This window comes from Apteryx rowi, unplaced genomic scaffold, assembly GCF_003343035.1.
Source record: "Apteryx rowi isolate R43461 unplaced genomic scaffold, aptRow1 scaffold_24, whole genome shotgun sequence".
NCBI lineage: Eukaryota > Metazoa > Chordata > Aves > Apterygiformes > Apterygidae > Apteryx > Apteryx rowi.
Genome location: NW_020448752.1, coordinates 4,910,913 through 4,924,965, shown reverse-complemented (window position 1 = coordinate 4,924,965; position 14,053 = coordinate 4,910,913). Strand labels below are relative to the sequence as shown.

The 14,053-nt window shown below is 44.8% G+C and overlaps 1 protein-coding gene across 1 annotated transcript in view; it reads left to right on the top strand.

Moving 5' to 3' along the window:
- Positions 1-10,151, top strand: part of MSN (moesin) — a 35,651-nt gene extending 25,500 nt beyond the window's left edge. Inside the window, exons 4-13 of the mRNA XM_026066296.1 lie at positions 90-364; positions 819-902; positions 1,257-1,403; positions 1,930-2,026; positions 3,130-3,293; positions 3,764-3,894; positions 4,578-4,738; positions 5,201-5,293; positions 5,718-5,951; positions 6,853-10,151. Coding sequence (XP_025922081.1) covers positions 90-364; positions 819-902; positions 1,257-1,403; positions 1,930-2,026; positions 3,130-3,293; positions 3,764-3,894; positions 4,578-4,738; positions 5,201-5,293; positions 5,718-5,951; positions 6,853-7,017 — 1,551 coding nt within the window. The 3' untranslated portion in view covers positions 7,018-10,151. The remainder of the gene's footprint in view (positions 1-89; positions 365-818; positions 903-1,256; positions 1,404-1,929; positions 2,027-3,129; positions 3,294-3,763; positions 3,895-4,577; positions 4,739-5,200; positions 5,294-5,717; positions 5,952-6,852) is intronic.
- Positions 10,152-14,053: the final 3,902 nt, after the last annotated feature.

Sequence of the window (14,053 nt, the reverse complement as noted above, 5' to 3'; positions counted from 1 at the left end):
TGCACGCTTGTCTTCTCTTTCTCTCCATAAACCTACTCCCCTTCAGTTGGTGTGTTGCCTGTAAAATCTGATAAATTCTGTCGCCGCAGGTGACGGCACAGGATGTGCGCAAGGAAAGTCCCCTGCTCTTCAAATTCCGTGCCAAGTTCTACCCGGAGGATGTGGCAGAGGAGCTGATCCAGGACATCACGCAGCGCCTCTTCTTCCTCCAAGTGAAGGAGGCAATCCTGAATGATGACATTTATTGCCCTCCAGAAACAGCTGTCCTCCTGGCTTCTTATGCTGTCCAGTCAAAATATGGTGACTTTAACAAAGAGGTGCACAAGCTTGGCTACCTTGCTAGTGACAAACTGCTCCCGCAGAGGTAAGTGAACCTCATAGTCTTAGAGTTTCTGTGCCCTAAAGAGTTTGGGATTTTTTTGTCTTGATTGGACTGTACAGAATGAAATCCAGCCTTATGTGTTTCCATGAGCATGGGGATTGGTATTCACTTAAGAGCTTTAATCTTAAAGATCCTATTGCTGCTGAAGAAACTCTAATCAGAAGTAGTGGGAGAAGCTCTGAAAAATAAAAATGTAATGGTACAAGAAGAAACACAACTGAGTGGGATTTGACAGGAGTCTGAATATTTGCCTCTGTTTCCCTAGCTAGCCTTGTAATAAAAGTGTGTCTTGGACCACCTGTGTGAAGGAGTTGTGTGCCAATGGAGTGCTCAATGAAATATTGCTCAGGAGTGATGTGACTGCATGTATGTAGATGTAGTGGTTGGTCTCAAACATCCCATGTGCTCTTCTGATGTGCTTCCATTTCCTTTCCAGAGTTCTGGAGCAGCACAAACTTAACAAGGACCAGTGGGAGGAGAGGATCCAGGTGTGGCATGAGGAACATCGAGGAATGATTAGGTAACTGATGCAGTGTGGAACTGCTGAATGTAAAGTAGCGTGAATATGCTAGTGCATAACATCAATGTAAAAATCCACAGCTTACTCCAGGATGGCTGTTGGTGTTCCTCAGGTTATTCTTCTAAAGAAGAACTAGGTTCATGTACCTCTACCCTTGCTAGTCTACACTGGCTGGCTGTTTGTAATATAGCAAAGCTAAACTTACTGATCTTGTCCACTATTATCTTCCGGGGTGATACTTGGAAATTTCCCAGCTTGTTGCTGCTCTATCCATGTGGGAAGACAGCACCTTCTCGCTCTAATGACTTAAATGGACTGAGAAAGGAATGTCTGCTTTCTTTTTGCATGTTGCAGAGAAGATGCTGTCTTGGAGTACCTGAAAATTGCACAGGATCTGGAAATGTATGGTGTGAACTACTTCAGCATTAAGAACAAGAAGGGCTCTGAACTCTGGCTAGGTGTAGATGCTCTTGGACTCAACATTTATGAGCAGAACGACAGGTAATAAAACCTATCTTTTTGTCACTGCCTTCAGCTTCTTTCCAGTACAAAGGAATATTCGAAGTAATCTTTTTTTGGAAGTCAAGTATCTTAAACTAAACCCTACTATCTCTGTATTATTCTTGGCTGCATTTCTGATGCAGCCAGAAAGATCTGGTAGTCAATCCACTACATAAACAGTTGATGTGAGGAAACGCTTTCGTAAAACATGTTACTTTGGACCAAAAAATATAAGAAGCTGTCAAATCTCATCAAGCTCATTTCACTTGCGTCCCAAGTCTTCCTGCCACAGATACATTCTTCAGTTACAGTTTATATTAAAAAAAAAAAAAGGGGGGGGTATTAAAGGAGTTTCCTATGTTTGTAGTTCATGTTTACGTCTCCAATTTTATTTGCTGATTCCAGTCAGTATTAGAGTACTGAAATATCATGAGGGCTGATTTGGCAGAATTTTAGGCTTTGCATTGTAGGCCAAGAATTTGGAATGACTTGGGGCTTCTATCTCCTTTGCTTTCCATTTCTGCAGGCTAACACCGAAAATTGGATTCCCTTGGAGTGAGATCAGAAATATCTCATTCAATGACAAGAAGTTTGTTATCAAGCCTATTGACAAGAAAGCACCAGTAAGAAGCAACATTTGACCTAATATATATATTTTTAAACTTTCAGCGCTTTTTTGTTGTTGTTGAATGATCAGGCTTTTTACTGCATATAATCTCTTTACCAATAATATCAATGCTACTTACTACCTAATCTGTTCAGGGCAGTATGCACAGAATGGGCCTGATAGCAGATATATAGAGTTTAGTTCTGGCTAGGAGAGGAGAAAATTGTTCAGCCTAACCTTAAGCTATTCAAAGTCAGTGGAAGAGGCAGACTCTTGGCTTAGGGTTTCCAGTTCTCTTAAGGCCACTCAGTTCTCTGCTGTTACAGTTAAAGATCTGAGGCACCTCTGTTAGAAGCAAATGCTTCCTATGCAGCCTGTCGGATTTAGTAGTGTTCAGGAAAGTCTTTTGCAGTTTTTTCCTCAAGTGTAGTGTTTGTCACCCTATTTGAAGCTGAAGCTTCAGGTCATCTTGTAGGGTATGCTAGGAACGTTTTTTTTTTCCTTCTAGACTTTTAACAGACATAATTCAGCTTGGTTTCATCTTCAAGGCTCCTTAATTTTCCGTGTGTCTGCTGACACCTCTCTTCTCCTTCCTCTGGTCACTCGTTTCACTACTGCTTGGAAAACATTTGCTGCTGCTGTTGCTCCTTGTTAACAGAACAAAGTTATTTATCCACAGGACATAATGTTTAACACCATTCTGGCATAAGACAAAACATTACACTTCATGTGGTTGGCAAGACCACTGCATTAAATAACCACGTGGGAGGAAAGGTGGGGCAAGTCATAGTTTCAGTGTGTCTGGTAAACCAGCCTGTGATTGTGTTTGTAATAAAACCATGAATCTAAGTCAATATGTACTCTACGTACTAGAAGTGCTTTACAGTGAAGCACAGTGTGCTGTAACAGCAAGTTGGGCACTTCTGCCCTGTGTGTATTTATCAGGTTGAAATTCATTCCTGAAAGACAGGTGTCTGATTACCACCACTGATAAATTAGATACTGGTGAGAAAAGCTGTCTAACAGTTCTAGGAAGTTCAGGGTTTTGAGATGTATTGCATTCAGAGGGCTGTTTCTACTGAAGGAATAAGTCTAATGCTGCTATCTCCTTGTTCCAAGGACTTTGTATTCTACGCCCCTCGGTTACGGATTAACAAGCGAATCTTGGCGCTTTGCATGGGGAACCATGAGCTCTACATGCGCAGACGTAAACCAGATACCATTGAGGTGCAGCAGATGAAAGCGCAGGCTCGGGAGGAGAAGCATCAGAAACAGATGGAGAGGTTGGTAGGGTTCTATGTAATTGGACTTGGCTGATCAATGCACAGTAGCATCATGTGCTAGCAAAATTGCTAACAGCACTGTATTATTAATCTGCTTGAGCCAAAGATGGGGCGGATTGCTTTATGCTTCACTAGATCTAACAGGATGATGGAAGTAGCACTCATTACAAGGGTGACCCACTGTCAGGCTCTTAAGTTAAATATATGTCCATCTATTTGACAGGACTCAGATGAGTCTTGATATAAGGAGTTTTCCCTTGGCGACATTGTTGTTATGAGTACCCCATTGAGATAAAGGTCAGCAGGGCTTTTTCTCCCTGCATTTCACTTCAAAGGGATACAGATGGATTAAAGCTGATCAGCTCAGTGCTGTAGCGCACATCTCTGGCATGCTCATAGCTTTACCAGGAAGTGCTCCAGTTTGAGTAGTTGTTAATGCTAAACTGCATTGTGACCTTCCCCCTCATCAGAGCCCTGCTGGAGAATGAGAAGAAAAAGAGGGAGTTGGCAGAAAAGGAGAAGGAAAAGATTGAACGTGAGAAAGAGGAGTTAATGGAGAGACTCAAGCAAATTGAGGAGCAAACCAAGAGAGCTCAGCAAGGTAATATGGGAATACTGGAGTATTTCCTAGATGCATGTTCTGAGTGAGAAGGGTTACTGAGTAGTAAAGCCAGGAGCATCTCTGAACCATTTGGTGCTCCAGTATTGTGTGCTAAGTGTGTTAGGGCCCTGTTTTTGCAGAACTGATTTAGCCTTCTGAAGTTCAAAGTAACCTCTCAGTCTGCAACTGCTGAAGTATAGCTTGCATTAAGGAGGTGGGTGGCAGCCAGGTTGCCTCTCTGACAGTCAGAATACCTTATAGCTGTTCATGTGCTGGCTGGAAGCTTTATCCCAGCACCCCTGTGAGAAGAAGAAGTCAGGAAGCATAGTACCTGTTACATTGGCCAGCACTCTGGTCCTTACTGTCTAATTGCTTGGCCAGTGTTACAGTGCAGTGTTATCCAGGCAAAATGCTRTATCCTTCTCTGCCTCTAAAGACTCAGTTTTGGGCTGGGTACTTCCTCACAAATCCTATTAGGCAAGTAATCTCCTGGCTTTGAACAGGCCTGGCTCTGAGTCTTCCAGCTCCAGTTGTATGTGAAGGGGAGGAAATGGGAGAATTGCTTGCATGTCTCCTTTACCCCTTCCTGTGAAGGGAAACCCCTATCCAGGAGGTAGGGGCACCTTCTTCTACAGCCATTCTATACTTGATCTCTCTTCAAATGCACTCTGCTGTTTTTTCAGAACTGGAAGAACAGACCCGCAGAGCCATGGAGCTGGAACAGGAGAGAAAACGAGCTCAGGAGGAAGCAGAGAAACTGGCTAAAGAACGCCGAGAAGCAGAAGAGGCAAAGGAGGCCCTCCTGAAAGCATCCCATGATCAACAAAAGACCCAGGAACAACTGGTAAGTGGGTGAGCTAAAAATCTGGTAGGGAAGATAGTTGCAGGGTAAGGATCTAAGCTCTCAGAGCAAACTAGACTATGAATATAATGGGAGGCATAGTTTGATTCTTTAGTTTTTAGCCTCAGGCAGATGAGCTTGTACCTAAATGCAAGTATATTTGTACAGTATGTTTGGGTTGTGGTCTTTGCACACTGTTGTAAGCAGTGCTGAGAACAGAGTGTGGAGCTCCCTAATTGCTTTCCCTGGCTTGGGTTCAAAGAAGTAAGATCTGTAGTTCTGCAAAAACTTTTTTGGCTTCCTATTGCCTTGCATCATGGAGATACCAGTGGGACTGAAGTATACAAAAAGGCTTTCTCCTTACCGAAAAGGTGTTAAAGATACTCATTTTATTCAGGCTTGGACTAAACACTTCATTTAGCAGATACTTGGGTTTTGTCCCCACTAAAAGCATTTCTTTTGCAGGCTGCTGAGATGGCAGAACTCACATCTAGGATCACGCAGCTGGAGCTAGCCAGGCAGAAGAAGGAGAGTGAGGCCCAGGAGTGGCAACAGAAGGTAAAGCAGAATCCGAACAAACAGCAGAATTTTTCCTGGAACTGCTCTTTATTCTGTTGTGTGACCTGCCACACTACACTGTCTGTCTGCAAGCTTAAGGCTGTTGCAGAGACACAGCTTTGCTCTTCCTGGTGGAATGAGTGCCCTATTCTAACTCCAGGTAGAAATAGTTTGTCTCATTAGTTTGACTCATTTTCCATGAATTGTAACCATTCTTCAAATGTCCGAAGTGCTAGCCAGCAGAAGGTTTTGCAAGTGATTGGTGGCTGGAAACATATCAGTTCAGTGTGCAATAGCTGCAGGGCTTGCTTTATGCACTAAGTAGTGCTTCTGTGCACTCCTTCTGGGCAGAAGTCTTTTGCACTGCAAAGAAACTTTGTCTTCAGGATTACACTGTCTAACCCCTGTGGTTATCTTACTGCAGGCGCAGATGGTGCAGGAGGATCTTGAAAAGACCAAAGAGGAGTTGAAGACTGCCATGAGCACCCCCCACGTCGCTGAGCCCATGCATGCTGAGAATGAGCACGATGACGAGCAGGATGAGAATGCTGCAGAGGCCAGTGCCGAGCTGCGGTCGGAGGCCACCATCAAGGACCGCAGTGAGGAGGAGCGCACCACTGAAGCAGAGAAGAATGAACGGGTCCAGAAACACTTGAAGGTAAAAAGTTGGCAGCAGAGAGAGCCCGTGTGTCTGGGTGCTGCCTCTGTTGTTCTTGCCATTAATGCAGCTGGCAGGTATCATTGTTAAGAAAGAAAGGAATCATGATCTTGCCAATTAGTTTAGTAACCGCAGAAGAGCGTGGCAGATCTTGTCTCCTGGCACTTGTCTTCCATTTCATCGGTAATAGTGAAGCATTTTCAAGTGGTGCCAAGAAGCAGCATCTGTCAGATGTAGYGTGCTCGTGTGAGTCTTGCCAGCCATCTGACAGCTGTTCGTAGCCCTGCCTGCAATGAATTGGAGGACTCGGTCCAGTTCCTATCAAGCAGCTGTCAGTAACTGTCTGACTAGGTTGCACTGCTAAACTCTGAGAGCAGCCCACTAGGACCCAGCATGGGGGGAGCAATGCTGCCCCTCCTTGTTGTAAGGATCACCAGTGTCCTGCTGTTGACTATTCCCAATCATTTTGTTGTACTGCCTGCTACCTGCCTGACTGCAGCAGTTTTTGCTTGTTCTGCCTCATGCTGTGGTGGTTTTGCACAGGCAGATTGACAGAAGTGCCCTTTGTCTTCCACAGCGAGTTTTAGTGGTCAAAGGCTAGTAATTGCTCTATTTTGGCAAGACATTCTTGATGTCTTTAGGGATCCCTCCACCAGACTTTTCCACTCTTCCTCTGAAGTAGACTGATAACCGTTTTTTTTTCTTGTGCTAGACAAAGATAAACAGGGTAAGAGTACCTGATGCTTTCTACCTTCAAATGTTAGGGAAAGATACTAACTTACGTAAGTGAGGTTTCCTGTTTCCATGGGTATTGAATCTTTAGGAGAGCTGGATGAGGAAGGCTCTTTCTGAGAGAATGGCATATGCTAACCCCTTCCTATCTGTTTCCCCTCTTCCAAAGGCTCTTTCCTCGGAGCTGGCAAACGCTAGGGATGAAACCAAGAAGACAGCCAATGACATGATCCATGCTGAGAACATGCGGCTGGGCCGAGACAAGTACAAGACCCTCCGTCAGATTCGGCAGGGCAATACCAAGCAGCGCATTGATGAGTTCGAGTCCATGTAAACTCTCCCCTGCACCTGCTGCCCCGCACTCTTCTCCCCTCTTTCCCATCCTCTCCCATCACTCACTCGTAATCGTGCTGTGCTGGAACCACTACAGAAGAGTGAACATGGTCTTATTTATAGAGTTTTGGGCAAGTGCTGCAGTTCAGCAACAGAGGGAAAAACCAACATCTGCATCTTCCTGGGGGTGGCTGGGGAAAGCAAGCTTGTATTGGGGCAAATTTGAAATTGCTTGGCTTTGGGTAAAGTCTCACTGCATTTAGTTTTGTATTGCTTGTCGAAATGGCTGTGTTGCTGCTCTCTCCCACTGGGTAAAGAGGCCATCAGATACTTTGACTGAATTACTTTGAGTAAACTGCTACAGTTTGACACCGTGCCTTCCTACTAACTTGCGCAAACTTCAATATTAAGCTTAATGGCCAGGGTCTAAATTTCTGACTTTATACAGGGTCTGACTCATGTAGCTGAGAAAGGGAGGCTGGAGGTAGGGAATAAGGGTTGACAGTATAATACAGACTTTCTTCTAAAAGACCAAAGCTTTTGACCTTAAAACTTAAGCAGGCAAAATACATAAACAGTGGTGTTAATAACATCTTGTATGACCCTGCTGGTGTTAGCTTTTCTTTTTTAATGATGAAATTTTGAATCTCCTAATCATGTGGAGGCCTTTGGAATATTTCCACTGAAGTGTGTTTTGGACCATCAACTTCCCTGTTTTCCAGAAGAAGTGTTTTCCTCTGGGTAAATTGCTTTGTTTACTGTCACTTGTCTGACTTGAATGTAACCAGTGAAGCAGAAATAGCTAAAGAACATTGCCTTACATTTTGGGGTCACCAATGGAAACCTAGAGGGATAGGCAGAAATGCGAAGAACTAAAACTTGTTGTAGCTATGTTTTCCCTTGCTGTAAAACAGTATACTCCTGGTTGTGGAATGGGATTTCAGGTGTCCAGAAGAGGCCTTTTTAACACATAGTCATTGGTGCCTTATGACTGTGTATAGATCTACTGTAGCTCAGATGTCTTTGCTTAAACCAGATATAATCATAAAAAGTGATGAGCAGCTGGGGACCAAAAATTACTTTTGTATCTGAGTCATGTACAAGTTTGAATCTGTCTTCCTAGCTTCCAGCAACATCCGAGGGGAGAGGATCATGAAGCATTTGTCCAGCTGCTGCCTTAATCTTCACTAGCATTCTGCTAGGTCCCTGGCTCAGATGTTTTTCCTTCCCCAGAAGGATGTGTTGCCCCTTTGCAGCTTTGAGAACAGAGGGCTCTGTCTATTAGAAATAGACCCTAGTGGCTGTGAGAAGACTTGGCCTGAGAGCCAGTTGTAACAATTGCCAGTGCCCTTGACATCCTGTCTTCCTAGCTATCCATTCCTGTCCGTGCTGTAGCTACCCAGAATCCTTTCCTCCATTTCTGGGGAAGGATCAGCCATGTATGCTCAGGGTTGAATTGGATTTTGCCTTGATCCTTCATAGAAGGAAAACTTCAACTTTAGAAGAGGCCTTTTACAAATGGATTCCATCTAAAATGGAGTTCTCCTTTGCTTTGCCCTCCTTGGATTAGCCTGTCCCTATAGGAAGTCATCAGGCTAGCCTGTAATTTAATTTCTTGCCTAGCATGATCCTAAATCTTACAGCTTTCTCAGTTTTATGGATGTCTCTCTTGTCTCTATGGTATCACTGTTAGTGGTGGTAGAAGGAAAACATCTGAATATGCTAGGACTCTTTCAGCTACCTACACTGTGGAAAAGGTAAAGGGGAGTGTGCCAAAAAGAAATGTTCATGTCAGTGTTAATAAACTGCAGTATTTCCCCAAGAGTTCCTTGGGCTGCTAGCAACAACCTCACCAGTGCTGTATTTTTTTGGAAGCAATACAAGTCTGTGTGGAGATCCACACGATGCCAACCAACCAAACCTCTGTTAGGAGCATCACTTCRTGCTCCTTCTACACATCCAGCAAAGTCACGTGGGAGCCCCCTTCTCTCCCCTGGCCGCAGCGTGTCTTTGGCGAGTGGACACGGGAAGCCTTTGGTTGGCCAAAAACACATGCCCCAGTGCTTTGAATGTCACCAATGAAAGATTGCAGTTAAACTTGTCAGAACTGATTTGCATATTTCTTTACTGAAGGGTTATTGGCACTGGCTCTGCATGAGTCTCATTATTGGGGAACAAACAACCATTACACTTCTGTTCTGGTGCTTTAAAGCTGATTCTCAGCACTTCTGCTCTGTCCATGGCAACTACCGGTGCATCTGGGGGGGGGAAAAAAAGCCCTTATTGCATTTTAATAGTTTCCTAATGAGAAGATATATGGTGCCTGGAATATGTGTTCAAATAATAAACCAGTAAACCTCTTTCTGCTTTGATGGGTCACATAATACTGCTGAACTCATGTATTACAATGCTGGCATGACTTCTGTTTATAGTTTTTGTTTTTTTTATGTCGTTCTAATTCCAAATGGTCAAATACAGGAATAGAACGGCTTGTGCCAGTGAGTCCACCAAACTCCTTGTGTAGTTGTTTCAGCCCTGCCCTCTTCTTAACCAGTATTATATTACAGTGGTATCTAATGATATCTGATTTCAATATTTCTAGCTATGCACAATTAGAAAATATTAGTCATGGGGCGGAGGATATTTTTATGGTTCCCCATCCCTTGAAAATGTATACTGTATTGTAAAGAGATGATATTTTGCAAGAAAACTAATGTAAGAAGCTTTCAGTATTACAGTGAGATTTCTAGACATGTTTTTTTTATTTTCTAGACTACAGTGAGTTTTTCTTCCTCTCCTTGTTCCAAATTAATTGGATTTATACTCCTCTTAGGGTTGGGGGGAGGGAATTACCTTATCAAATGTTTGCCTGGCTTATTTTTTCTTTTCTTTTTTTTTTTTCTTTTTGGTTGCTGTAAATTATGTTGATTTTTGTTTTGTTTTGACCAATCTTTTTGCTAGTTTTTATTAAAGTATCAGTTCCTTGTGGGGTAATTCATGGGTCCATGTGGTTATCTGCAAAGAGCCTCAATAGTAAGTTTTTTTTTTTTTTTTTTTTCTCCCTATTTGGAGGAGTTGTTAAAACCCATACCTTGTTCTTCCTACAGTGCCAATAAAGTTTAGAGAAGTTCAACAGAAAGTGTCTGGATGATTGCTTAAGGCTTTCTTTGAGTCTGGCGCTGCGTTTCCCAATTAAATGCGTCTGCCGTGTGGTGTCTTAGCGGTCAGCCTTCCCACAAGCCAGGAGGTTGTGCTCGATTCTGGAGGATGCAAGCGGCCGCTTGAGCGACCCCCTGCCTCACGTGGTGGGGGCCCTCGGGGCACCCGAGCAGAGCTAACGCCGCATGGGGAAGGGGAGCGTGAATTTGTGTTGGGTTTAACACGCTTGCCGCCTGAGGGAGGAGACCCAGCTCTGGGCACCTGTCGCCAGCGCGCTCCCGCATGCCTGGCTGTGCCCGGTGGGAGTCCAGTGCCTGGGTGGCCTGGCCATGGCGCCCGCCGGAGACCTGCCGATGGGTCTATCCTGGTCCGGCCACGCACTGGGATTTCGACCTCCGCTGCTTTGCCCTGGCTGTCTCCCTACCTGCCTTCCTGAGGTCTCAGGACTGAGTCCGGTGAAGGAAGAGCATGGCTACTATTACATGTATTTTTAGGCATTTAAATGTCTAATTACGTTACATTTACCTTGTCTATGAAGTGTGGAGCGAGGGAGGATTTGCAATCCGTCAGGCTTGGAATGGCTTCAATTCCTGTAGGAAGGAATGAGGAAGACTTGCTTTCCAGCACCCCCAAAACCTGAAGACCACTAGAAGAACTACACGTGCACCTCATTCTGCCATACTGCCATCTTCAAGTGAAGGTTAGTCTGGAGAAGGTTGCTCTTGCAAATGGTACTCTGCACTCGTTCCCAGAAGGACAATATCTTCCAGCTTGTGCTTACATTTCTGTGGTCTCTGAAGACTGTGTGCCTGCAGCCAGATTACTATTCTGCACGAGTGTCCTAGGTTTCATTGCATTCCATTGCCTATGTCTGTAAAGACTTAAGATGCTCAGTAATTCTCCAAGCGTAGTTAGATATAGCTATATTCAGTCTATCTTTGAAGGAACGGAATCGCAAAATATTAATGGCTGAAGGCTGCTTCTGTGCAGTAAAAAAACCCCTGATTCCTATAACCTCTTGGGAGGTATTTGGTTGTTTGGGAATCAAAAGTTTGTGTTTAACCTGCACTTTGTATGGATAGCTTCAGCTGGATTTGCTGTTCTGTCTGTGGTACACTTCAAGTCTAATCTAGGCTACACCTGCAAGTGCCAGGGGCCAAGATGCTTTTGTCTGGGGGACAGGAGCAGACCGGTGGATAAAAGGCCCTCAGGAGAGCTGGGGACCTGAGATGCTGCCCTTCGCTAGGGTCTGAAATGTGGCTTTATTAAGCAGCGCCGCTTACTAAGACCTCTAATGTAAAGAAGAGCCAATGTAACTCTGGAGTCATGTTTCTTTGAGATAAATCTGCCTGATGGACTGATGTTTTTTTTAATCCCCCTGCTCAGAATGCAGTGCAGCTATCAGAAGTATGAGTATCTCCTCTCCTCCTGGTTGCTTTTTCTTTCTCTTGTTTTTACTTCCCAAGACTGGGAATTACAAGGGGTTGCTCTCCAAGTTTGGATTTGTTTTATGAAGTCCTGTAGGTGCTGCTCTAGCTGGATGACAAACTTGTTGCTCGCTTCCTCAGACTAATGCACCAGGAGGGAAGCACGGGCATTTTTTTCAGTGACCTGGTGTTAGATCCCCCGTGAGCAGATAAGCCGGATCTAGTCTTTTGGCCACTTCCTTTTTCTACGCTGAACAATAATAGGATGTAAACACCCACTGATGCCAAGCTTATCAGTTCAGGTCAACTAGCGTAGGATACTGTCAATAGCAATAGTAACTTAGAAAAGTAATCTAGGTTAAATTTTGCTCTCATCTTGTAAGCACAGGACCCTTTAACTTTCAATACCACTTTCCTCTTGAGGTCTATTTTGGGCTGTGGAGATGGCAGAGTAGTCTGAGACACCAAACAAGCTTTGTTTCCCCATTTCTCCTGTTAGCTAGTACTGAGAGCTGTTACTTGTACCTGTTACCTGGCTTCGGAGTGGGAGGTTGAGTTCAGTCTCCAGGGTCTCATACTGCAGTGGCTCTTTGTCATTAAGTAGCTGCCTCTGTTGTTTTCAAACATCTTGCAAAGCTGGATAATGCGGTATACAAGGTAAGGTATGTTGATCACAGATTGTTGCATGGCAGCTGCTTGAACACCTACAAAGGCAGAATATCTCCCAAAGGGCAAACAGAGAATAACCGCAATGTAGCTTGTTTGCCCTGTACAATCAGTGTTGCCGCTCTGTTGAGTGCTGCTTTCTCAGCTGCACATAACTCAGTTCTTGTGCACACAGTCTAAACACTTTATGCCAGTGTATAACCAGAGCACTTAACAATTGGCAGAGAACAGTGGAATTCACCTGTGACAGACGTCAGCTCAGAACTGCTGCATACCTTCATGCAAGTTGATGCCATGTGAGATCTGTTGATGTCTTTTCCCTTGCAGGAAAATCAGCTTGTTTGTAAGAAAAAGAATCTCAGCCTCAGTGCATCTAGTGTTAGGGAGAGTCTGGCTTTTGTCTTGCAGGTATCTGCAGCTCTCATTTAAACGCATTATGGACAAGGATGTAAGTCCCTAGTACAGGACAATGCCTAAATGAACATCTAATGCCAAGTGACGGGTTAAGGTCTAGTAATTTTAAGAGGGACTGTCAGGACAGAGGGCAGGATGAACAGAGGAGGAAAGAACAAGGTAGAGGTGTCAAGGAAAAATTAGTGGTGAGACTGGAAAAAAAGACATATTGGAAGTTTCTGGAGGGGACTAAAATGCACTTGGTCTCAGTAGGTCTTAATTCTATCAGTACAGCTTTCTGGTGAGCAGAGCTTGTTGGAAAATTACAAGTCTTTCGCCTCCAATAGTGATCTTTTAAAGAAATACAAACCAGGGTTGCTTTTCCATCAAGATTGAGGGAGGGTCAAGGGGATGTGGAATATCCCAGTCTTGAGCTGGGAGGCTGCAGTGAAGGCTGCCTGTACCCCACAGGCAGYGGTATTGCCCTCCCATCCATCTTCAAAGCATCCTTGACTGACTGAAGGAGAAGCATCTGCTGCTGTGAGTGAAGGACGTGGCGAGGGCACTGTAACTTTGTGGTGGCCTTCACCCAGCCAGGCAGCAGCTACATCACCAGGTGCTGGGGTAGCTGCTGGCAGAAGCCCTGTTATGAATTCGTTTGTTTCCTTGCTGCGGGGTTAGCTCATCTCTGATGATGGCTTTACTGCCCTCTTGCTTCTAGTGCTGAAAATTTGGCCCTTTTGTTCGTAGCCTCTTAGGAGGCTGCTAAGCATTTAGAGAAAGGTCAGAGGAAGCAAATGGTCGTCTTGTCTGACAGATGTGGGAACTGAAGCACAGTGTTTCAAACCTTCTCCCCAGCTCTCCAGCTGTGACCAGTCAGTGCCAGAGACTGGAGCACGCACCTTGTCTGGAGGCTCGGGCTCAGCACGCCGTTTTGGGCAGCCCCTGTGCCTGCCCCTGCGGGCTGGGAGGCAGCAGTAACTGGTGGGCTGGGCTGCATCAGCCTGGCTTTCCTGAGCGCAGCGTGTCCTATCTGCTTGTCTTAGCAGCTTGTCCTGTAACAGGAAAGGGTGGTTAATGGATTTTCAAGGGGATGATGGGGATGGGAATTTTGTTCAGTGACTTTAATTTTATGTATGTAAGCAGCTTCTATCAAGTTATAGGGATATTTGTGCTGGATGAGGAGATGGGCTCGGGAGGAGGTCAGGGACGGGACATTTTTGCTGTTTAAGAAGGAAGGCTAGGCTCTGGCAGCCCTGGTTATGCCTGGGTCTGTGTGTCTGCCACTGATTAAAGCTCCTGAGACTTCATCCTCAGTGACAGCACAGACTTGTCTGGCTACCTCTTGGCAGCGGCGACGCTTGTGCCGCTCTGCCGAACTCTGGCAAGAGC